The sequence below is a fragment of the Miscanthus floridulus genome, chromosome 15, assembly GCF_019320115.1.
Source record: "Miscanthus floridulus cultivar M001 chromosome 15, ASM1932011v1, whole genome shotgun sequence".
In the NCBI taxonomy this organism is placed as follows: Eukaryota; Viridiplantae; Streptophyta; class Magnoliopsida; order Poales; family Poaceae; genus Miscanthus; species Miscanthus floridulus.
Window position 1 is genome coordinate 14,090,751 of NC_089594.1, and position 22,775 is coordinate 14,113,525.

A 22,775-nucleotide genomic window follows, 5' to 3' on the forward strand; every position below is an offset into this window, starting at 1 on the left:
GGCGGAGGGGAGGGGGAGGGCGGCGGAGCACGGGTGGGCGGCGTCGCTCTCTTCTCTTCCTTTTCTCGCGTCGGAACATAGAGATATGTCCCAAGGAGCCAGGGACAGTCTAGTCTTTTTAGGTGACCGGGAGAGGTGGAAAGATTAAAAGAAAAGTGAAAACAAGATAAACTGGCCAAAATCCTAAATCTTGAAGGAATTCGCATACTCAGTCCTATTTTTTTTGAAAGGCGGATGAATTGAGTGCTAAATCTTGCGAGGCGCGCGAATTGAGCGCTAAGTATTGAAATTTCTCCTTCACACACGACCTCTCTCGTCTCTCCGATGCCAGCGCCTCCAAGCCGCCGCCCCGCCCCACTTCTCCCCTCGCGCGGCGGCCCGGATCTTCGCCCCTCCCCTTCTCACCCTCCTGCCCCGCCTGCCGGTCGCCGCGCGCCGCCCGGCCGCAGTCCTCGGCGCGTGCAGGCCACCTACGACGCCCGGCCGAGACCTCGGCGGCTACTCTCGCCGCCGCAGCCGCCCGGCCGAGGGGCTAGGGTTGCGCGGGGCGGCGGCGGTTACGCCCTGCTGGGGACGGCGGGGAAGGGCACGTGGGTGGTGCCGGCGCCGGCGCTGGCATCCACGGAGGTGGAGGTGCAGATGGAGAAGAAGGAAAAGGCGGTCGCGTCGCTGCTGATGAGGAGCCCGAAGTACGCCATGCTAAAGCAGCAGCTCGCCGTGTCCGCCCAATTTGAGGTACCAAGGCTGAGATGAAATTTTGCAATATCAACGTTCGCCCAAAATTTGAACTCTTTGTTGACCTGCAACATGGGATTGGTTGTGCAAGATTACAAGGAGGTAACGAGCCTGAGGGACTCGCTGATGTCAGTTCGTGGAGGAGCCTGTGCTGTGGTATGTGAAATGTGCTTGGCAATTTTCGCCCTGACCTGAACTCAGTTATTTTGGTCACAAGCATAATCAGGATTTTGAATCCTTTATTAGTTTATTTGCCCTGTCGCTGCTTGCTACACCTCTGGCAAAGTGGCAAGTACTTTCCTTTTGTCATATTATGTAATATGTTCACTAGCCAGTGCATGTACAAAATATATTTTATATATATCTGAATGAGCTGACTCTTATATGGATGTGTGAAAAGAAGTATCTAGATATTTCAGTAAGATTTTTCTCTGATATGTATGTCCACTCTCCAGATAAAATTTTGCATAAAAATATTCTTGTCTGATGAGACATGACTGCTAGCTAGGGAATGACTGAAGGCATCTTTATTGAGATAATTCATCTCCATGGTTTCTAAATAACATGTCAACATCCTGTTTGGTTATTAATTCAAGAAAATGACTTGGTTTTGATTCTCTGAATTATACCTTCCGATTTATGCCTTGTTTTTCTCCCTGTGGCATTATAGCCCTGATAGGCTTCTCTTGAATGTTGCAGATATGTGAGGGTTTGTTTGACAAGTACGGCCCTGATAGTAGCCCAGCTGGAGCTGGGAGCTAGCAGCTGCCTTCAGCCATGGCGGCGCACCACAACATGCTGACATGCTGAACTGAATTTCATGGATAGCTAAATATCTCCTAGGTGAGATGGTCCCCCTAGCACTGTTTATCTTTCTTTTGATATTAATATGAGAAATTTTTTCCATGTAGATAAGAGTAGCACAAAAGATACAATTATAGTAGTATACTGGTTTTCATTCTTGCTAGGCACTTGTGCATGTCCGTCAACATTTCACTCTCACTCTCTGATTAGTAAAATATGATCAACAAAGTTCAGATATAGCTGCAGTCAGTTATGCTTCGTATTAGAGCTTGGTTTTTGTTAATTTTGAACAAATGAACATAAGAATATTCCTCCTTTATTTATTGGATGGATTACTAAATTTAAACTCTGTTGCCTGTTGTTACGTGCTGTGGCGATTTTTTGGGCATGTGAGTCTGCTGGCTGCTGGGGCGTGCTGGCCTGCTGGTGGAGATTTTGGGCTGCTGCCCTCACCTGGTTGCAATTCCTCTCTTCCAGGCTACGAAGGTGAGTCATGACCTCTCTTCTCACCCGACTGAAAATATACTCTAATTTTTGTGTACTGCTGTACTGAAGGAAACCATGGTTGCCCCACCCATTTGGGCATCCTCTCATATTGCTGATTGTAGACATTATCTAATAACACAAGCAAACAAGACTCAAATCAGACAACTAATTCCGAATCATCTGAATACCCCCAGTGGGTTTGACTTTGACTTTGACGATCAGTAAACTCTCAAGAGGGGTTCGGTACCTGGTGGCGGAAGACAACATATGCGAACCCAAAGAACACCAACATGAAAGGAAGCAAGGATGGTGTCACTGCAGCATATAAGGCCAAGCAAGAAGTATAGTTGTATTCTAGGTTCGCTTGAGTCAAAGCGATACTGCTGGATCCATTGCCTCTTCTCTGTCCTTTCCAGTTTTGACCAGGAAAAAGTTCTTCAGGTGGAAGAATAGTAACGGCTTCGGTGTCAATGTTTCACCAGCTATTCCAATCCAACCATCAACGATTACATATATTATGAGAAAAGTTGGCTTCATCGGTATGGAGTCACCAATGATCCTTGGTATGCTGCAGAAATAAGCAATTTAGACATTCCAGAAATCATGGCCGCCATTTCTAAATTTCATTAAGAGAATTCAAGGAATAGATTATCAGAAACATGTAATGCCGTGCAAATGAGTATGTCCTGTGCCACTTGATCTACCGAGCAATAACATTATCCCTATACTGTATAAAATGTCATGATTCAGAGCAAGTCCTGCAATTACGCTCCCTAGAAATATATTGAAGAACAAGAATATGTAATACTTACAGTCATATCGCCTCTCCAAATATGACTGTGATATCAGTCCTTCAAATTTAGACCTAAACATCAGTATAGTTAGAAGCACTATAAGGAAGATCTTCAAAGCAATTCCAGGAAGAAACCTTTGGATGAATGATTTAATGAATGGCCTGCATCTATCAACCTCTTAATTGTAAGGAAGAAGAATGCCACAGCATCTATCAAACGAAACAAAGGCTGCTGGCACACCTGATTTTGTTCCTTCATATCTTAGCTTGTCTGAATCTACTATCACATTGAAACCTAGAGACCAGATAACCAATAAGCAATCTAATAAGAAACAGAGCTGCTGGAGGGCTATAACACCCAAAGGTACAATGTTATCAACTCTAAAATTTTTGCATATCATCTTGTCCATTGGCTTTGAGGCCAAGCTCCCGCAGATGGGCATGGCCAAGGTTAAATATCCACCTGTATGATTCAAGATATGGAAAGTGGCAGATTACTCATCCATTACGTGGATAAATACCTGATGCATCGGATGTTAATTGTATCAACATTGAATTTTTTGCGCTGTTTTTGGAAATATTTTAGGAACTAAACTAAGACTAAATTATTATTTACATGGTGCTGCTTTCTTTTAAGATGTCAACATGGTTTATCATCGTAGCATTAGCACGGGCAATATACTAGTTAAAAGATTAGTACATCTTGAAAAAAATAAAAGTTACACTTAAATCTATTCAATGATAAAGCAAGCTACATCAAAATAAATGATAAATTACACGGCTACTACACTTATTCGATAGAGTTTCTCATGGAACGCCAAACACCTTTCTTCAGTGAACAGCACGGCCTCCTCTGCCTCCGTCACAGGCCCCGGTGCCTAACGACGTTCCTCCATTAGCCACACAGCTACCCTGCCAATTAGTATCACTGCCGCTGGCGCTTCTTTGGCTGTGGCTGTGCAGCCTTCTTCTCGAGTTCGTTGAGTGCAGCCTTCTTCTCGAGTTCGTCGATCAGGTGCCCGATGCATGTCTCCACACCACGGTCGTCGGAGCCTGCGATGTCAGTCTGGGACTGGGACTGAAGGAAGCACTCGGCAATGTCGGCTGGAGTGATCTCCACCACCTGCAATAGCTCCTCGACCCTTTGGAACAGAGGGTGTGCTTCAACGCCAAGGTAGTTCTTGGCTAGCGTCCGGAACGCCTCGAAGCAGCAGTAGGACATCTCGATGCGCATGTCCATCCGCCCACTCCGGATCAGTGCCTGGTCGAGCTTGTCTGGAAAGTTGGTCGTCAACACGATGATCCGCTCACCAGTTTGAGCAGACCAGACACCATCAATGAAGTTGAGCAGGCCGGACAGCGTCACTTTAGATTTGTCTTTGTCGTTGCAGTACCTGGTATATATACAACCACTATTGGGGTCAGTTCAGGTGACGCCAACGAATTGGTGTTAATTAATACTTGTAACATTTCAATTATTGATAGATAGCAGATGACAACACTATGTAAGTAGCTAATAATGACACCAGTAATGTTCGAGTAAGCTGACCTCCATGACGATGCGCTCCGCCCCTCATGGTTGCTTCGCTGGCCGGTGACATCATCGAAGCAGCAGTCTATATCCTCAAAGACGATGATTGACTTGCCTGGTATCTTGACGAGGAGACTGCGGAGGTCGCTGTTGTTCGACACGGATGTAAGCTCCATGTCGTAGATGTCATAGTTGAGGTAGTTGGCCATGGCGGCGATCATTGTGGATTTGCCTGTGCCTGGTGGGCCATAGAGGAGGTAGCCGCGCTTCCATGGCTTTCCGATGCGGCGGTAGTAGTCCTTGTTTCCACGGAAGTTGTCCAGGTCTTCCATGATCTTGCGCTTCTTGTTTGGGTGCATCGCGAGGGTGTCAAAGGTGGTTGGATGCTCAAAGTCAATGTGGCTCCACGAACTTGTGTCACAAAGCGAAAGCATACTGGTTACCATGGATTAATAGGAAGCATGCAGCATCGAAAGCATATTACATTAGTGTAATAATAACGAAGGAGCTTACCCGCTGGATCTTCTGTTGCTGTAGAGCTTCTTGCCTCGCTTGCCGCTAATGATGTCGCGGCCTTGTCGGCGGACGTGCGGTAGGTACTCGTCCAGGATCAACGCCCGGTGCTGCTGGGGGAACACGAGGCGGAAGCAGGTAGTGCTCATATAGTCGATGGTGCTTTTCGGCGACGACCACCGCAAGGTGACGCCGCTGAAGCTGTCGGCCACCTCCTCCCCCTTGCGGATGCTGAACAAGAAGCTGTGTCCCCTGACGGTGCCATCGGCGTAGAGGTCGTGCGCGTCCCGCGAGCATGCTGAATTCAGGTACGCCTTCACCTCCTCGAAGGCCTCGCTGAATTTGAGGTCACTAGTGTGTATGGAGTGCTTGTCCTGCTCGACGATGTCGATAGTGACGAACAGATTCTCACGGCCAGTTTGGCGGACGTGCGGCAGGTACTCGTCCAGGATCAACGCCCGGTGCTGCTGGGGGAACATTAGGCGGAAGCAGGGAATAGGAGTGTCCCCCTGGCCGGTGGTGGTTTTCGTCGTCGTCGGCAACCACCACACGGTGATGCCTCGGAAGTCGTCGGTCACCTCCTGCCCCTCGCGGAGGTGGAGCAAGAAGCCGCTGCAGCCCTCGACGGTGCCCTCGGCGCAGAATGCGTGCGCGTCCCGAGTGCACACCTTGGTGAGGTACGCCTCCACTTCCTTGTAGGCGTTGTTGCTGGACTGGCGAGATTCCTCGCCAAGTGTGGAAGACTTGTTGCTGACGATGTCGATTGTGACGAACGGGTCCAGAAACTGGACCAGCCGCCGCCGCTTCTTTGGCTCTGCAGCCTTCTTCTCGAGTTCGTCGATCAGGCGCCCGATGCATGTCTCCATCTCCACACCACGGTCGGAGCCTGCGAAGTCAGTCCGGGACCGAAGGAAGCACTCGGCAACGTCGGCTGGAGTGATCTCCACCACCTGCAATAGCTCCTCGACCCTGTGGAACAGAGGGTGTTCTCCAACGCCAAGGTAGTTCATGGCTAGCGTCTGGAACGCCTCGAAGCAGCAGTAGGACATCTCGATGTGCATGTCCATCCGCCCACTCCGGATCAGAGCCTGGTCGAGCTTCTCCGGAAAGTTGGTCGTGAACACGATGATCCGCTCACCAGTTTGAGCAGACCAGATACCATCAATGAAGTTGAGCAGGCCGGACAGCGTCACTTTAGATTTAGATTTAGATTTAGATTTAGATTTGTCTTTGTCGTCGTCGTCGTCGTCGTCGTCGTCGCAGTACCTGGTATACAACCATTGTGGTCAGGTGACGCCAACGACTTGGTGTTAATACTTGTAACATTTCAATTATAGATAGCAGATGACAACACTATATGTAAGTGTAGCTAATGACACCAGTAATGTTCGAGTAAGCTGACCTCGACAATGTGCTCCGCCCCTCTTGGTTGCTTCGCTGGCTGGTGACATCATCGAAGCAGCAATCTATATCCTCGAAGACGATGATTGACTTGCCTGGTATCACGACGAGGAGACTGTGGAGGTCGCTGTTCTTCGACACTGATGTAAGCTCCATGTCGTAGATGTCATAGTTGAGGTAGTTGGCCATGGCGGCAATCATTGTGGATTTGCCTGTGCCTGGTGGGCCAAAGAGGAGGTAGCCGCGCTTCCATGGCTTTCCGATGCTGCGGTAGTAGTCCTTGTTTCGGCGGAAGTTGTCCAGATCCTCCATGATCTTGTGCTTCTTGTTTGGGTGCATCGCGAGGGTGTCAAAGGTGGTTGGATGCTCAAAGTCAATGTGGCTCCACGAACTTGTGTCACAAAGCGAAAGCATATTTGATAGCATGGATTAATAGGAAGCAGCATCGAAAACGTTATTAGTTTATATATACAGCTAACCTCCCAAGGGAAATAGAAAACACCCGTGTAATTAAATTCACTTTGTATATTATATATGGGTGTGGATTTTCTGCGTAGGGGTTTTCCTGCGCACCCACCCGTCGATAGTGGGTGTAGCTGCGCACCCACCCGCAGGGCCCGCCCCTCAGTCACTAAACTGGCGCCTCCCACACGCCACGCCCCCTCTCCCACCCGCGGCCTCCCGTGACCGACTCCGCACCAAGCTTCCCGAGTCCAAGCGGCGCATCTCCCCACGCGCGCTCCCCTACCCGACGCGCTCCCTACCAGCCATGGCGGCGCGCGACCCCTACCCACGGCGGCACTCGGGACCTACCCCGGCGGCGTGCCTCCCCCACCACGGCACCTACCTCCGACACCGCTCCCTCCCTCACCTCCGACCCCGCGCCCATGGAGGCGGCTCGAGGCGGCGCGCATCCCTACCCTTGGCGGCCTCTCTCCCATCTACGGCGCGGCTCCTCCCTCGGCACGCCTCCCACCCCCGGCGAGCCTCCTCCACACCCCACTCCGGATCCATGGAGCACGAGCGCGTGGGATATGGAGGTGGCGGCGGCGGCCCATCCCCTCCACATCCGGCGGCGGCGGTCCATGGAGCAGGTTTCCTCCCCCCACCACGACGGCGCATCTCGTCTCCTCCCACTCTTAGGCGTCCATGGAGACGGCGGCACGCTCCACCACCCCTGCGGCGCGCAGCTCCTCCACCACTGCATCGCGTGGCGGCGGCCCATCCTCTCCACATCCGTCATCGGCGTGGTCCATCGTGCGGATTCCTCCCCTATCCCCCTCGGTCAGAGCTCGAGCAAGCAGCAAGGGATCCCTAGGGGCGGCGCCCTCCATCCACCCTGAGCTCCCTCACGACTCAAAAAAATTACTACTTGATTTCAGGAAATAAAAGAAAATTACTACCCTGCGAAATTAAGTAGTATTTATTCCTATTTTTATTGAGTAAGTTTATTGCTTGATAAAAACTAGTAATAAATTATTACTTGATTTCAAAAAAAATTACGTGATTATTACTACTCGATAAAACCTAGGAATAAATTTTCATGCGGTAGCTGGTGGGTGCGCAGCTACAACCCCTATATTATATTTCGCAACGTGTGTAGCAAAACCCGGTTGTATATGTGTCATGTGTGTGTGTTATATATATATATATAACCTTAGGCTCGCCGGCGGAGCTCCGTCCGACTCTGGCGATGACTGCTAGCGTAACCCAGCCACGGGACAGTAAATAATTGAGGGAACCGGTTTATGGTTGAGGGAATTGCCTCTTACGGTTACAGGAGGATTCGCCGGAGCCAGTGCTCTATCCGCCGGTGCTCTAAATACTATTTAGATATTGGTGGACGCGATTCTTGCCGTTCAGCTGGTTTATTTTGCATGGGAGCGGCTGCAGGGTATTTACTCGGCGCGGGAGACGGAGCACGCATGCAGGGGCATCGTCGTCCAAAACAGTCCTACCTACACACGACGAGTTCCTTTCCACAACTCGTCACTTGCGCCAGAACGACCTTTAAAACCGATACGAGATAGACGAACATTGAGTGTAATAACGAACTTACTCGCTGGATCTTCTGTTGCTGTAGAGCTTCTTGCCTCGCTTGCCGCTAATGATGTCGCGGCCTTGTCGGCGGACGTGCGGTAGGTACTCGTCCAGGATCAACGTCCGCTCCTGCTGGGGGAACACGAGGCGGAAGCAGGTAGTGCTCCCATAGTCGTCGGTGCTTTTCGGCGACGACCACCGCAATTTGACGCCCTCGAAGATGTGGGACACCTCCTCCCCCTTGCGGAGGCTGAACAAGAAGCTGTCGCCCCTGACGGTGCCATCGGCGTAGAGGTTGTGCGCGTCCCGCGAGCATGCTGAATTCAGGTACGCCTTCACCTCCTCGAAGGCCTCGCTGAATTTAAGGTCACGAGTGTGTGTGGAGTTCTTGTCCTGCTCGACGATGTCGATAGTGACGAACAGATTCTCACGGCCAGTTTGGCGGACGTGCGGCAGGTACTCGTCCAGGATCAACTCCCGGTGCTGCTGGGGGAACATCAGGCGGAAGCAAGGAGTGTCCCCCCAGCCGGTGGTGGTTTTCGTCGTCGTCGACCACCACCACACGGTGACGCGTTGGGAGTCGTCGGTGACGCTTTGGAAGTCGTCGGTCACCTCCTGCCCCTCGCCGAGGCGGAGCAAGAAGCCGCTGCAGCCCTCGACGGTGCCCTCGGCGCAGAATGCGTGCGCGTCCCGAGTGCACACCTTGGTGAGGTACGCCTCCACTTCCTTGTAGGCGTTGTTGCTGGAGTGGAAGTCGATTGTGACGAACGGGTCCAGAAACGGGACCAGCCGCCTCGCATATCGCCGGAGGTGCTTGTTGAAGTACATACTGGACCGACCCCGCGGAAAATAGTATGCCACCACCGGCCCCCAGAGCAATCCCGTTGAGATGGCCTGGGTCGCCCACTGCTTCATGAATGCCATCATCTTGCCTAGCTCTCTTGTCGCACGGGCTTGCTCGTGCGCCTCGCGTCTTCTTCGGGCCTGCTGGGTCTAGGGAAGGAGTGGAGATGAGCTCGGCAAGCTCGCGGTGGGGGAGGAATGAATGAGGGGTGATTTAAGGGTGTGGGACACTCGAGTGTTGGATGGGTCTGCAACACTTGATAAACGGACAAAAATCGAGTGATTTTGACCCCTGCGTCACTCGATTATCATAACGCTGGAACCGTCGGATCTATAAAAATGAACCACAAAAAGATACAGATAGTACAAAAATATTAAACAAACAAAAAATTACCAGATTATTTCTATAAAAATCAAATTGAAAATTTTCAAAGAGAAACCAAATAAAACATACAGAAAATAAAAAAAAAAGAAAAAAAATGATCAGATAATTGTTCGAGTAATTTGGATCATTTTCATTTACAAATAGTCAATTTACACAAATTGAACACATAACTGCTCTTTCTAGAGAAATTTGTAGGCTGCCTACTCCTCGTTCGGGGGAGTAGGCAAAAAATACAAAAGCACAAACAAATTAATCAAATCATTTTATATGAAAGGCAAATAGGAAGATATTCAATGGAAAAAAATAGAAACAAATTATTCAGATCATTTTCTATGAAAGGCAAATAGGAAGATGTTCATAGGAAAAAAAATACAAAAATACAAACAAATTTGCCAGATCCATCTATCACCTTAGTAACAAAGGACTTGAAAACACTTGGGGAGTCGCAGGTGCACACGGCCGCCAAAACACTCCATTGAGTGCAGAACAAAAATCGAGTGTTCCTAATGCATCCAGCACTCGATTCTCTAACCATTGGATACGGATGCAATGGAAAAAAAATCCAAATAACAATTTTAAACAAAAAAAATAACCAGATTATTTCTATGTAAGGCAAATTGAAATATTTGAAAGGGGAAAACAGAAAAAACAAATCGAAGAAAAGATTAGATAACAGTTCGAGTAATTCTGACCATTTCAATTTACACCAATTGAACATAAAATTTACACATAATTATAAGTAGTAAAATATGGTATAATAAACATGTAATTAAAGGAATGAATACATAGGGGCTACTGATTAGATCGGGGGCAGCCTGTCCCTTCACCTACAAGCAGCAAGCTGCATGCACTACTCCACAGGCAGAGAAGTTGCAGGCTCAGTGGAACCCTGGCCAAGCGACCGCACGGGACCTGGCGGAGCAGCGCGACACGGCGGGGCGTGATGCGCTGTGGCCTGTGGTACAAGGGCTTCAGGCGACAGCGACGGACCGAGGAGCTTGCGCTGCAGGACGGGGCGGGGCGGGACCGTCACTCACGGAGGCGATCGGCGCGGGCACACAACAGAAATTTGTTTTAATCTATTTTTGTGAGGGAAACTTGGAGATTACTGAGATAAGAATACTCCCTCTATATAGACGAGAAGATCATGGCCAATTGAGGGAATCTAACTCCCGATCGTCAAAAAACACATCTACTACCTCTCTTTGTTCTTTTTTTTCCCTACCTATCTCTTCTCCTTGTTCTTCGTCGGTGCTGCAGTGTACTGTGGATCGACGACGACGATGCTCTAGAGCGGTCAGGCCAACTAAAGCAGCCCATAGTCACTGCACGCCCGGCGAGGTCCCTCACGGGCGTGTGGAGTTTCAGGGTCCAAGAGACCTCGTCTGTGTGTCTTTCGTATCGCGCTCCCGGCCGGCGAGTCTCCTCCGGTGACGTGTTTCGCGTATCGCGCTCATCACTAGAGGCACAAGGCCCAGGTGCGGGTAAACCCAAGGTGCTGGCCCACCTCCGAGTCGGCTTGGCCCTGCATCAAGCGATCTAGCTCCTTACTGGTGTAGAGACCCAGTTCGGCATCAATAATATGGAATCACACCTCTTTGGAAAACATGTGAGCGACTCTTGGAGTATGCGTGTGTAAGTGAAAATGGGTTGGGAAGGTGTTAATGAAATTGGGTGGGAAGAAAATCTATTTTGACGGGTTATGGGGTACCTTAGAGCAGATACCAAAGTGTTACTGCCGGGAGGTACCTTAGTCAAGTCTCCAAGATGTGTGAGCTGCGTGGGTTGTATGCCCGGGTTTTGGAAAATACCGACGATACGCCATGAGTTGGTGGCCTACCAGGCTACCAGCACAGCAATAAAAACTTGCGAACTAGGATGATGAATTGATTCTCCCACTGGGCCAACAACCCCACTTATTTGTATAGAGCTGAGGGTTTTTTTTTCCAAAACTATTTCCTAAAAAAAAGGTGACACACATAGGTGTTTCACTGCATATAGAATTGCTTTTCTGCAAAAACTAAACCTCTAGCCTTTCTTTGATATTATCCTTGGGATCTAGCATGATTAATTGATCTCATGGCTCTGGCTCGCTAAGCCCTTGTTTAGTTCCCTCCAAATCCAAAAAGTGCACAAGATTCCCTATCACATCCCCATCACATCGAATCTTTGACACATGCATGGAGTATTAAATATAGGTAAAAAAATAACTAATTACACAGTTTACGTCTAATTTACGAGACGAATCTTTTGAGCCTAATTAGTCAATGGTTGGACAATAATTGACAAATACAAACGAAAGTGCTACAGTATTTTTGGCGCCTCCAAAGTTTTGAACTAAACAAGGCCTAGCTATTATTCTCAAATAACAAGACGCGCCACTACTGGTGCGGAGGACAGGTACGATGATTATCAGCACTGACTGCCGCGGTTGCATACTACTCCCTTCGTGCCATTAAATTTGTCGTTTTTGACTTTAAGACTTTATTTTTGACCATCCGTCTTATTCAAAAGTTTTATACAAATAATAAAATAAATTAATTAATAGTAAAGTATCACTGGCGATAAAATAAGTCATAACAAAATAAATATTATTTATATAAAAAATTTGAATAAGACGAATGATTAAAGAAGACGGTACGAAAATCAAGGTGACAAACTCAATGGGAGGGAGTTGCGGCTAGTCTAGCCGACTAGCAAGCCATGTGCACTAGTACCATGCATTATATTGCTGCTCTTGTCTGCTCTCTGCTCCGGCCGACTTTGTGACTCGGCGGTGGGGCGTCTCTGCTACGCGCGATCAACTTGACTGACTCGACTGTGTGGGCAATGTCCGTTGCATTGCTGCGTTCCTTCCGGAGCTGTGCACCCTACACGGCTGGGCCATTGGACTCATGGCTCTGGCTTGCCACGCCACACGCAGCGATGGCAGAGGAATCGAGGACGGCCGGGCATGTTAGTGCTGCATGCGCGCGAAGCAGCCAAGTAGATGCCGACGGAGACCCTCGTTTGTGAATGCGATTCTCGTCTGGCGATTCTTGCCTGTCGGAGAGGACGGCCGGGCATGTTAGTGCTGCATGCGCGCGAAGCAGCCAAGTAGATGCCGACGGAGACCCGTGATCCAGAGTTCATCGCAGCTTTCCATCCTAGGCCGGGTTTAGTTCCGGCCGATTCGTCGTTTGTACAGTGTTTCGATGTGACGGGAACACGGTAGTAATTTCGTTGTATTTATGAATTATTGTCAAAACATTGGGCTAGTTAGGCTCAAAACGTTCGTCTCGTAAAGTACAACCAAAATGTGCAATTAGTTTTTGATTTCGTCAACATTTAATACTCCATGCATGTACCGCAAGTTTAATGTGACGGGAAATCTTCTTTTTCATAGTGCCAAAGTTTGAAAATTGAGGGAACTAAACATGGCCCTACAGATAAAAGGCTAGTCGTCGGGATTCTTCAGTGGCTGGCCACCTCTGTCAGCTGCACTGCCGTCCTTGCCTCGAAACGGAGGTTGCTGCCACGAAACCTCGTGTTGTCGTGTGCCGTGTGCGTGAAATTGGTGGCTGAAAATCGTGTTCCAGACCTTGTTTAGATTGCAAGAGTTAGAAAAATTTGACACGGTAGCACTTTCGTTTGTATTTGATAATTATTTAGGGCGTTCGGCTGGTCATGTCCCGGCTCGTTTCCGCTTATTTCAGCTTGTTTCAGCTTATTCCCTCTCACAGAATACTATTCAATCATCCAAAACCATCCAAAATCAGCCCAAAGGCTACCAGCCGAACGCTCCCATTGTCCAATCATGGACTAACTAGGGTCAAAAGATTCGTCTCGTAATTTACAATCAAACTGTGTAATTAGTTATTTTTTTATCTACATTTACTGCTGCATGCATGTATCACTACATTCGATGTGATGGAGAGAGTGAAAAAACTTGGAACTTTGAAGCAATGTAAACAAGACCCCAAGCTGCAACCATGATTATGCTTTTCTTGGAGTGCGTCCTCTTAACTTTCTTGAGACAGCCTTCACAGTGGATGCCCACTTTCAAGTCGCATGTCTGGGAACAAATAGAGAGAGGAAATGTTAAGAAATTAGCAAAGCCGTTTCTGAAGAATTGAACAGTGAAATGATTGTCAAGCTGCTTGTTGCTTGATAAAAATCTAAGCATGGAACATGAGAAGGAATAATACACACATGCACACACAAATTCACTCACACACATATCGGGAGAAAAGAACGGACGGTAAGACAAAGTAGAGTGGCTGAACATATGAAAATGTAACAAAAGATTAAAGCATTTTATATTTTTTAAACTTTCTTCGTTACCATCAATCTTGTGTAGGATCCTCTTTATTTCCTTCACACATCCATCACAGTGGATACCCACTTTCAAGTCATAGCTCTAGAAACAAACAGAAACAAAAAGTTAAGAAAATAGCAAGCCATTTTGGGCTTTTTTGGATCCACCTAGCTAAAGTTTAGGTAGCTAACGGACACATGCACGGTGAAATGATTAACACACGCATGTATGTGTGTCTGCGTGTGTGACACACACACACATCTTAGAGAATTGCATATGTGCTTTTTCTTGAGTTTAGAGGAAGCAAAACGAACTCACATGCATCCTGAGAACTGCCACCTTACTCATCCTTGACTGCCTCAAAATCAACTAGGAAACATGTCTCTATCTTTGTCTATCTCTGTATTCGCGAGAGAGAGAGATAGAGATGATAGGGATTGTGTTGATGGCAACACGACAACCTGGCATATGTTCCTCATCGAGTTCTTGTTGGCAAACAGCAGCTGACATCAACAACAATTCACAGATAGTTAGTCTATGAATGACAAATCTGCACTAAGTTTTGCCTCATCTATACAACTATGTAAAACACAAGAAGGAAGTCACCTACAATGCCAAACAAGATGCAGTAAATTGCTGCGAAGATTGGCAGTGGAATTGATGCAAACAAGGCATTGCCTTGCAAAATAGGACTTCACAATTTGAGCAAAAGAGTTGCAAATTCTCTCCTAGCAACCAAATGAAAAATTACCAAATATGGAGAACAATATCATAAACCTACTTGACATCTAGATCACTCTCCTACTTCCAACTTTTGTAAGCCAAGCAGGCTAATGTTTTTACTACATTGAAGAAAAAAAATGAAAAAAGAACACTTTTTCAGAAGAAGCGCTTGAATGGTTAAGTATGTCTTCTAATACAAATTCTTATGTTAGTTAAGTCTTACGGGATAGAACGTTCTAGGTTCAACCATAAAACTTTTACAAGCATTTTTAGAAACTAAGCAGGAAATTGTTAAGGTGCCAGAATCTTATCTAGAATAAAAACCCTCACAAATAGAAAAGAACGCTAAGATTATTTACACGGATACGGATGAACCTGCTGGAGCACCAAAGATCCCCTCCAAGAACATTCCAAAACCCTGCATGAGAACATTTTATTAGAAGGCTCGAAATTTTGAAAGCACAAGAAATTATCACATCACATCACATCTATTGCTTGATGGATGTAGGGAAGACTTTGTAGTTTTCTATAAAGTGCACACAAAAAATAATATATTTAGAGAGAAACAATAGATTTTGTGTTTGAGCTAGGATTATTATCAAGCGGCTAAGAAAAAATATAGGAGGCAGGAGAAGGAAGAAGATACTCCTCTACTTCTAAAATACGCACATACACACACACACACACACATATCGGGAGAAAAGAACGTACGGGGAGACAAAGCAGAGTGGTTGAACATATGGAAATTAAATTAAATGTAACAAAAGAATAAAGAAATTTACATTTTTAAACTATTCTTCGTTACTATCAATCTTGTGTAGGATCCTTTTTATTTTCTTCACACAACCATCACGGTGGATACCCACTTTTAAGTCATAGCCCTACAAGGTGTGATCTGGGCGCCGGCAGTGGGGGAGGGATTAGGGTAGGGATCCTAGGAAGGATTGGGGAGAGCGCGGAGGGGGAGCGCCGGAGTGGGGGGTTTTAATGTGAGAGAAAGGGTCAGTTGTGCCGGAGTGGTGCTCGGAGGTGACGGTGGGCTGGATCCTATTCACCACGCCGAGCGCAGCGCTCTCGAGGCGCCGCCAGGTGTTGTGCGGGATCGACGAGGGGTCTGGGTGCGCCGGTGCGGCCTCGGGCAAGTCCACGGGCACCGCCGGGTTCGCGTCGATGATGTTCACCATGGTCGTCGGAGCACGGAACACACTACGAGAGCGAAGAGCCTCTTCCTCCTGGGGGCGTCAAGCGGCTAGCCGCTTACAGGAGGTGCTTCAGGCGACGGCGACGGACCGAGGAGCTTGCGCTGCGGGATGCGACGGTGCGGGACCTCACTCACGGAGGCGATCGGCGCGGGTGCAGGCGCGGGTGTGATCTGGGCGCCGACGGCAGGGGAGGGATTAGGGTAGGGAGCGCAGAGAAGGATTTGGGGGGAGAGTGCGGAGGGGGAGTTGCCAGAGCGGGGGATTATAAGGTGACAGAAAGGGTCAGTTTTTTGTCGCTCTATCTCGTCAGCTCGTCAGTTTCCACTTCCACTCTTGGTTGGTGAGTGAGTTGGTATGCACGTCTTGACTGCGCAGAGAGAAATGGCGGCCAGGGGGCAGGATAGATGGATGTCTGGCACATGGCTTGATGGTCCTCCTGGGATTCTGTTTGTCGCGGACCACTAGGAGGAAGAAGATGAAACTCGAGTAGGAAGAAGATGAAGAGGAGGTGGCTTCAAGGCACGATCTAAACAGCCTAGCTAAAAGACCACCTAAAGTTTAGTTGTTTCAACACACTAAAGTTTACAGGAGTCTATTAGCCAGAGGATTCAAACACTCTAGCTAAAGTTTAGCTGAGAGAATTTTTAGCTGGCTAAAGTTTAGCTTTGAAATTTTAACCAACTAAAATTTAGTTGGTGAATCCAAACAGCACGCACGGTGAAACAATTAACACACCCATGTATGTGTGTGTGCTTGTTTGTGTGTGACACACATATTAGAGAATTGCATGTGTGCTTTTTCTTGAGTTGAGAGGAAGCAAAACGAACTCACATGCATCCTGAGAATTGCCACCTTATCATCCTTGACCGCCTCAAAATCGACGCCATCAACAAGGAAACGTGTCTCTCATAACTCCCTTCGCCTATCTCTGTATTGGCGAGAGAGTAGAGAGCGAGAGACGATAGGAATGTGTGTTGATGGCAAAATCCATTTGACAACACAACAACCTGGCGTAATGCTCCTCATCGAGTTCTTGTTGGCAAACTACATGAATGAGACTCCCACAATAGCTGATATCAACAAAAATCACTGATAATTAGTCTGTGAATGATGAATCTGCACTAAGTTTTGCCTCTATAGACTTCATCAATACAAATATGTAAAAACACGAGAAGGAAGTTTGACCCACCTACAATGCCAAACAAGATGCAGTAAATTGCTGCGAAGATTGGCAGTGGAATTGCTGCAAAGAAGGCCCCAAATTTCCCTGCAAAAATAGGACTTCACAATTTGAGCAAAAGAGTTGCAAATTCTCTCTTGTCAACCAAATGAAAAAAATAAAATACCAAATATGGAGAAGAATATCATAAACCCGGCTGATATCTGGATGACTCTTCTACTTCCAACTTTCGTCAGCTCATGGAGGCCAATGAATTCACTGCATTGAAGATAAGGAAAAGAAAATAAGATTTTTCTCAAAACAAGTAGTAATGGTTAAGCATGTCTTATAATAAAATATTCTTATCTTAGTTGATTCTTCTGGGGTAGAATGTTCTAGGTTCAACCTAAAACTTCTACACAAATTTCAGGAACCAAGGTGCAAATTTAAAGGTACTAGAATCTTATCTAGAATGAAAACCCTCATAAACACGGGGAAGCTAAGGATTTAATTTACACTGATACGAATGAACCTGCTGGAGCACCAAAGATCCCCTCCAAGAACATTCCAATACCCTGCTTGAGAACATTTTATTAGAAGGCCCCAAATTTTGTAAGCACAGGAAATGGTCACATCACATCTATATACTTATGGTGTTTGGCACACAACAGAGAACTATTGCTCGGTGGAGGTAGGTACGATTTTGTGGTTTTCTATAAAATACACACAAAAGATATATCTAGAGATTGAAACAGCATGTTTTGTGTTTGTATAAAACCATAAGCAAGTATATTATCAACAGGCGAAGAAAAAAATAGAAGATTGCTAATGGACAACCGGTTGAACCTAGCAACCGTTTTTCTGGCCGTTAATTTCACACGTGTGACGTGCTGGACCGTGGATTTGGATGTCTGTTGCTCACGCTCCCTCCGCCGCCGCCCCGTGGCGCCTCCCTCCGGCCTCCGCCACCACCCAAAGTAGAAACCTGGCACATTCTCATCAGCTGCAGCCGCTGCACAGGCATCCGGCAGGGGGCGAGCGATCGAGTTCGGGCGCTTCTAGCGCTGGGACGTCCGATGGAAGTGACTCCCATCGACGCCCCCGTCCACTCGACTCCGCCCGCCCCCTACGAGGATGGGGTAGAAAAATCAACAACTGCCCGTGCAAGGGACCGCCCCTAGTACCCACGCACGCGGATCCGTCCCGTCTGCAACCTCGCCGGACCCTAGCACCACCGCCAATCGCACCCCACAGAACCGCTCCTGCAAACAAGAAAACAAGACTACTGCAATATAGTTAGAACTGCTATTGCAGCATCACGAAAACGTTTGTGCAACAACCCAAAAAAAACCATTGCAACAACTGAAAAAAAAATCAACTACTGCAACATTAAAAATAACCCACTGCAACATTAAAAATAACCCACTGCAACAACGACGAGATCTTACCCTCTAGAGATCACAGGAACCCTGGACACTGCCACTGCAAACATCGAAGAACTGCCAAACAACGAAAAAATGATGTTGCAACTCCCGCAACATCTCAAGAACTACTACTGCAACAACAGAAAAACGCTTGTTGCAACAGACAAAAAAGAACCATTGCAACAACTGAAAATCAATCTGTTGCAACATCCAAAACATCTCATTCCAACAACAACGCGATCTGACCCCAGGAGGAGGAAGAGAGGAGGGCTCGGATCCAATCCATGAGGAGGAGCAGGCCTATTGCCTACCTGGTAGGGAACCTGCGGGTATCCCCTCCTCGACGAGGCTAGGGACTCAGCGACGATGGACTTCAATGGAGATGGCGAAGTCCTCGGCCTCGATGGCCGTGGCGGCACGCCCGACATCAGCCTCCGTGACGGCGCCGTGGATCTGGGAGAGGATGTTGGGCGCCACGAGCATTGCGCAAGGCGGCGCACCGCGGGGACGGCGGCCAGATGCTGAGCGCCGTACAGGAGCAGCACCCTCCGCAGCCCTTGGTGGTCGCGGGCTGGCTGCCCTCGGCGGCCGTCGGGCGTTCTCCGCCATGGCGGCTACCTATGGGAGAGAGTTCGCAGTAGACCTCCGTTGGAATCCGTGGCGGCACGGTCTCGGCGGCGAGTGGAGATCTCGTGAGTGGCTGCGAACGTTCTGGAGGATTTTTTTTATTTATTTAGTAAATGCAAATGGTGAGGGTAAGACGTAGTGGGCCGTCAGGCTGTCACAGCCCACAACAACTGTAGCGTCCTATCGCTAGGACGTCTTAATGACAGCATTACCGATCGAGTTCAGATCCAGGATGCAAGGGGCGGCGGCATCGTCGAACTCAAGAGGAAGGCAGCGGCCACGGCAAGGACCAAGTGGGCGGCGCGGGTGGCGGCCACACAGCCGGTGCGGAACAACCATGGCGTGCAGCAGCGCAAGAACATGTACTACCCCGTGACCTGGAACATCGAACATTTGTGAATAATTTATGAACAATTTGACACATATTTATCTGATGTCTAGAATCCATTAAAATAATTTGTATTTTTTTAAAAAAAAGTCGACATATATTGGTATTATTCCTAAATTACGTCACTCCGTTCAATAAACTATACTGAAGAAATCATTGTACATATAGTAATAATGTTACCTATTACATATTGCATGTGTGTGATGGGGTGGGGAGTATGCGGCTCTGTAAACTCTGTTCAGGGAAAAAAAAAGGGTTCTCCATGATGGAATTTGCTCTTCGGCGCAAGCCCACAGCTTCCAACAGCGATCAACCTTGACCATACATTTCTCACTCGACGGCGAGGATAATTGATCACAGCCGCCCCTTTCGTATAACTGGTAACCCACCAGCTGATCGAACCTGTACCCCTGTCGTTGCCCCTTCTCCATAAACGGGCCCACCACAGCGTCTCCTCGGTCACGGCGAGCAGCAAGACAAACCATCCTCTCCATCGCTCGTCACACACACACACCGCGTGTAGCCGCGTGTAGCTAGCTAGCTAGGGACTATGTGGTGAAGAATGGCTGGACAGCAACCGCAGTCGCCGCTGGGGCCTTTCATTTGCGAGTTCTGCGACGAGGTTGTGTGTGGGTTCGTGTCCTTTTCTCCATTTGACACTTTCCTGTATTCGACACAAATGGGTGTGTGCACGCACGCACACATACACATTTCTAAAGCATTCAACACTTTATCTAGGCAATTTCTCCTAGGGATCGTAGCAGCTGGGGTTTAGCAGGAAGTGGTGTGGTTGCACCTCGAGAATCATTTTGCATGGCTGACCTGGACCTCCAATTCAGCAGGAAGTGGTGTAGTTTTGTGTTTTAGGGTTGAAGTTCAAATAAATTTTTAGCGAAATCAAATGATTTTTGGTCGGGATCGTGTGCGCTACGATGATTTTAGTGATTGCCATGACAAGATCGCCATTGCAGGTGTCGATTTCATCGGCAGTGGCCAATTTGTCATCTTTATTTGAAGGGGAGGATTGTTTCTCGGAGCCTCCTACAAGGACAGCTACTTCGGGTTATCGATCGCATTGTTGATGGTCATGGAGAGGAATCAAGGTCTCAAGGTGATGAATTTGCATCCTATGTTGTATCCAACGATACAACTGCCGATATATTCTTTCAGCGATGTAAATGTCTTTTGGACTGGTTCCGAATATAGTTTTCTATAAGTACACACAAAGAATAATATATTTAGAGAGAAACAATAGATTTTGTGTTTGAGCTAGGATTATTATCAAGAGGCTAAGAAAATATATAGGAGGTAGGAGAAGGAAGAATATACTCCTCTACTTCTAATATACACACATACACACACATATCGGGAGAAAAGAACGTACGGGGAGACAAAGCAGGGTGGTTGAACATATGGAAATTAAATGTAACAAAAGAATAAAGAAAATTATATTTTTAAACTTTTATTCGTTACTATCAATCTTGTGTCGGATCCTTTTTATTTTCTTCACACAACCATCACAGTGGATACCCACTTTCAAGTCATAGCCCTACAAACAAACAGAAACAAGGGCGCAGGTGCGATCTGGGCACCAACAGTGGGGGAGGGATCGGAGTGGGGGGTTTTAATGTGAGAGAAAGGGTCAGTTGTGCCGGAGTGGTGCTCGGAGGTGACGGTGGGTTGGATCCTATTCACCACGCCGAGTGCAGTGCTCTCGAGGCGCCACCAGGTGTTGTGCGGGAACGACGAGGGGTCTGGGTGCACCGGCGCGACCTTAGGCAAGTCCACGGGCATGGCCGGGTCCGCGTCGATGATGTCCGCCGTGGTCGCCGGAGCACGAAACACACTACGAGAGCAGAGAGCCTCTTCCTCTCGGTGGCGTCAAGCAGCTAGCCGCTTAGAGGACGCTTCAGGCAATGGTGACGGACTGAGGAGCTTGCGCTGCAGGGCGGGGCGGGACCTCACTCACTGTGGGGGTATTAACCCCTATACCCTTACGGCTAGACTTGGGCTGGCCCAGACCAGAGGGCTCGGCCCATCAAAAGATGACGCGCGGCCCATTCAATCTGCTCAGAGTCCCGCGAAGGAACCAAGATAGACTTGGAGGTCAAGCAAGATCCTGTTCGGTTAGAGTAGGAATCCTTATCCGGCCATCTATGGCAGTTGTAACCGGCTAGGATTAGTTTCTAGATCTGTAACCCTGCCCCTCGGACTATATAAGGCGGGCAGGGGACCCCCTCAAAACACATCTCATAATATACAGCAATACAATCAGACGCATGACGTAGGTATTACGCCCTCACGGCGGCCGAACCTGGATAAAACCTCGTATCTGTCTTGCGTCACCATCTCGTTCGTAGCTTGCTCACCTGTCTGCCAATAATCTACTACCTTGGGCATACCCCTAGATAGACTGCCGTCCATATCTCGTCGATAGTGGCGCGCCAGGTAGGGGGTGTGTGTACTGCTTCCCAGGCGAACAAGATGGTCATCATTCCCGGCTCCATGGCTACGGCGGATGGCCTCACGTTCACCATTGGCCAGGTCACCTGGACCACAGGCTCCTACAACTTCACCGCCACGACCATGGGGGAGGCGCTGATTCAATCTGCGTCGACTACTACTTCGCCAACATCGGCTACGGCTCCAACCAAGCTGGCTTCGGCTCCGACCACACCGGCACCGTCTCCGACCACGCCGACTGTCACAGAACCGACCAGTTTATAAGAGCACAAGTACAATAGCAATCACCGAAGTGATCAAACCGTCATACTTGAGCCCATATAAACCCGGTAGTCCAACGAAATCGCGAAGGATCTCAAACAACATACAAACCAAGATGTAGAGATTCAACACAACCCATCACATGTTACATCACAAGTTCACAAATATGTCTCATACATCAGAGTTCAAATAATTTTACAAACCGAGTTTGAAAGTAGCGGAAGCAAAGTAGTTTAACATCAACATCACACGTAGTTTAATACAAAGCCAGTGTCATAGTCATCTCCACCAAAAGCACAAAGATGAGATGAAATACAGAATGACCATTGCCCATGGTCCTAGTCCTCATCCACGGCAGGAGCAAGACAGTTCTTGCAGTAGCCATGATACATAACGTTATCTGCAACAATGGAAATAAAACCCTGAGTACGAGAATGTACTCAGCTAGACTTACCCGTCCAACTAATATACTAAGACACCAAGGAGTATGCAAGGCTTTATAAGTAGAGCTGGTAAACATTATTTGCAGAAAAAGCATAAGTTATCCAACCTCTCTTTAATTGTGAATCACCAGTTAGTAATCCTATCTCATACTAGATTAGCAACTATCCTATGCTAAACATGTTGGTACCATTAAGTCATCACAATAATAACCTTATCCAGTTGAGTTCTTGCATAATCTCATAACCATCATTTCCAT

At 47.8% G+C, this 22,775-nt stretch overlaps 2 protein-coding genes and 1 long non-coding RNA gene across 4 annotated transcripts; 1 reads left to right on the forward strand and 2 right to left on the reverse strand.

Moving 5' to 3' along the window:
- The first annotated feature begins 212 nt into the window (after positions 1-212).
- On the forward strand, positions 213-5,023 carry LOC136508863 (uncharacterized). The gene is made up of 4 exons (XR_010772132.1): positions 213-735; positions 827-891; positions 1,435-2,025; positions 4,887-5,023. It is a non-coding gene; the product is annotated as an uncharacterized lncRNA (long non-coding RNA).
- On the reverse strand, positions 2,224-9,316 carry LOC136508862 (uncharacterized). Of its 2 annotated transcripts, none has more exons than XM_066503641.1 (5): positions 8,323-9,316; positions 6,265-6,654; positions 4,863-6,128; positions 4,368-4,760; positions 2,224-4,212 (listed from the first exon to the last, which is right to left on the reverse strand). In XM_066503641.1, the coding sequence occupies exons 1-5, from the start codon at positions 9,228-9,230 to the stop codon at positions 3,744-3,746; spliced, it is 3,426 nt and encodes a 1,141-aa protein (XP_066359738.1). In that variant the 5' UTR covers positions 9,231-9,316; the 3' UTR covers positions 2,224-3,743. The 2 variants fall into 2 exon arrangements, with proteins under 2 accessions (XP_066359738.1, XP_066359737.1); XM_066503640.1 differs by having other exon boundaries at positions 4,368-4,784.
- A 3,969-nt stretch (positions 9,317-13,285) lies between these two features.
- On the reverse strand, positions 13,286-17,906 carry LOC136508561 (nucleobase-ascorbate transporter 3-like). Its single transcript, XM_066503265.1, has 8 exons — positions 17,429-17,906; positions 17,100-17,191; positions 16,943-17,020; positions 16,585-16,823; positions 14,911-14,969; positions 14,147-14,331; positions 13,855-13,930; positions 13,286-13,585 (listed from the first exon to the last, which is right to left on the reverse strand). The coding sequence occupies exons 1-4, from the start codon at positions 17,476-17,478 to the stop codon at positions 16,798-16,800; spliced, it is 246 nt and encodes an 81-aa protein (XP_066359362.1). The 5' UTR covers positions 17,479-17,906; the 3' UTR covers positions 13,286-13,585; positions 13,855-13,930; positions 14,147-14,331; positions 14,911-14,969; positions 16,585-16,797.
- Positions 17,907-22,775: the final 4,869 nt, after the last annotated feature.

Excerpts from the sequence above, each read along its gene's own strand:
- LOC136508862 (XM_066503640.1), bottom strand. The coding sequence starts at position 9,230 with ATGATGGCATTCATGAAGCAGTGGGCGACCCAGGCCATCTCAACGGGA. Across the intron at positions 6,129-6,264 it reads GGGCGGAGCACATTGTCGAG|GTACTGCGACGACGACGACG; the intron begins GTCAGCTTACTC and ends GTTGTATACCAG. Across the intron at positions 4,785-4,862 it reads AGCAACAGAAGATCCAGCGG|TATGCTTTCGCTTTGTGACA; the intron begins GTAAGCTCCTTC and ends CATGGTAACCAG.
- LOC136508561 (XM_066503265.1), bottom strand. The coding sequence starts at position 17,478 with ATGTTCTTGGAGGGGATCTTTGGTGCTCCAGCAGGTTCATTCGTATCA. Across the intron at positions 17,192-17,428 it reads GCAGGTTCATTCGTATCAGT|TGAATTCATTGGCCTCCATG; the intron begins GTAAATTAAATC and ends TCTTCAATGCAG. Across the intron at positions 17,021-17,099 it reads GATATTCTTCTCCATATTTG|GGAAATTTGGGGCCTTCTTT; the intron begins GTATTTTATTTT and ends CTATTTTTGCAG.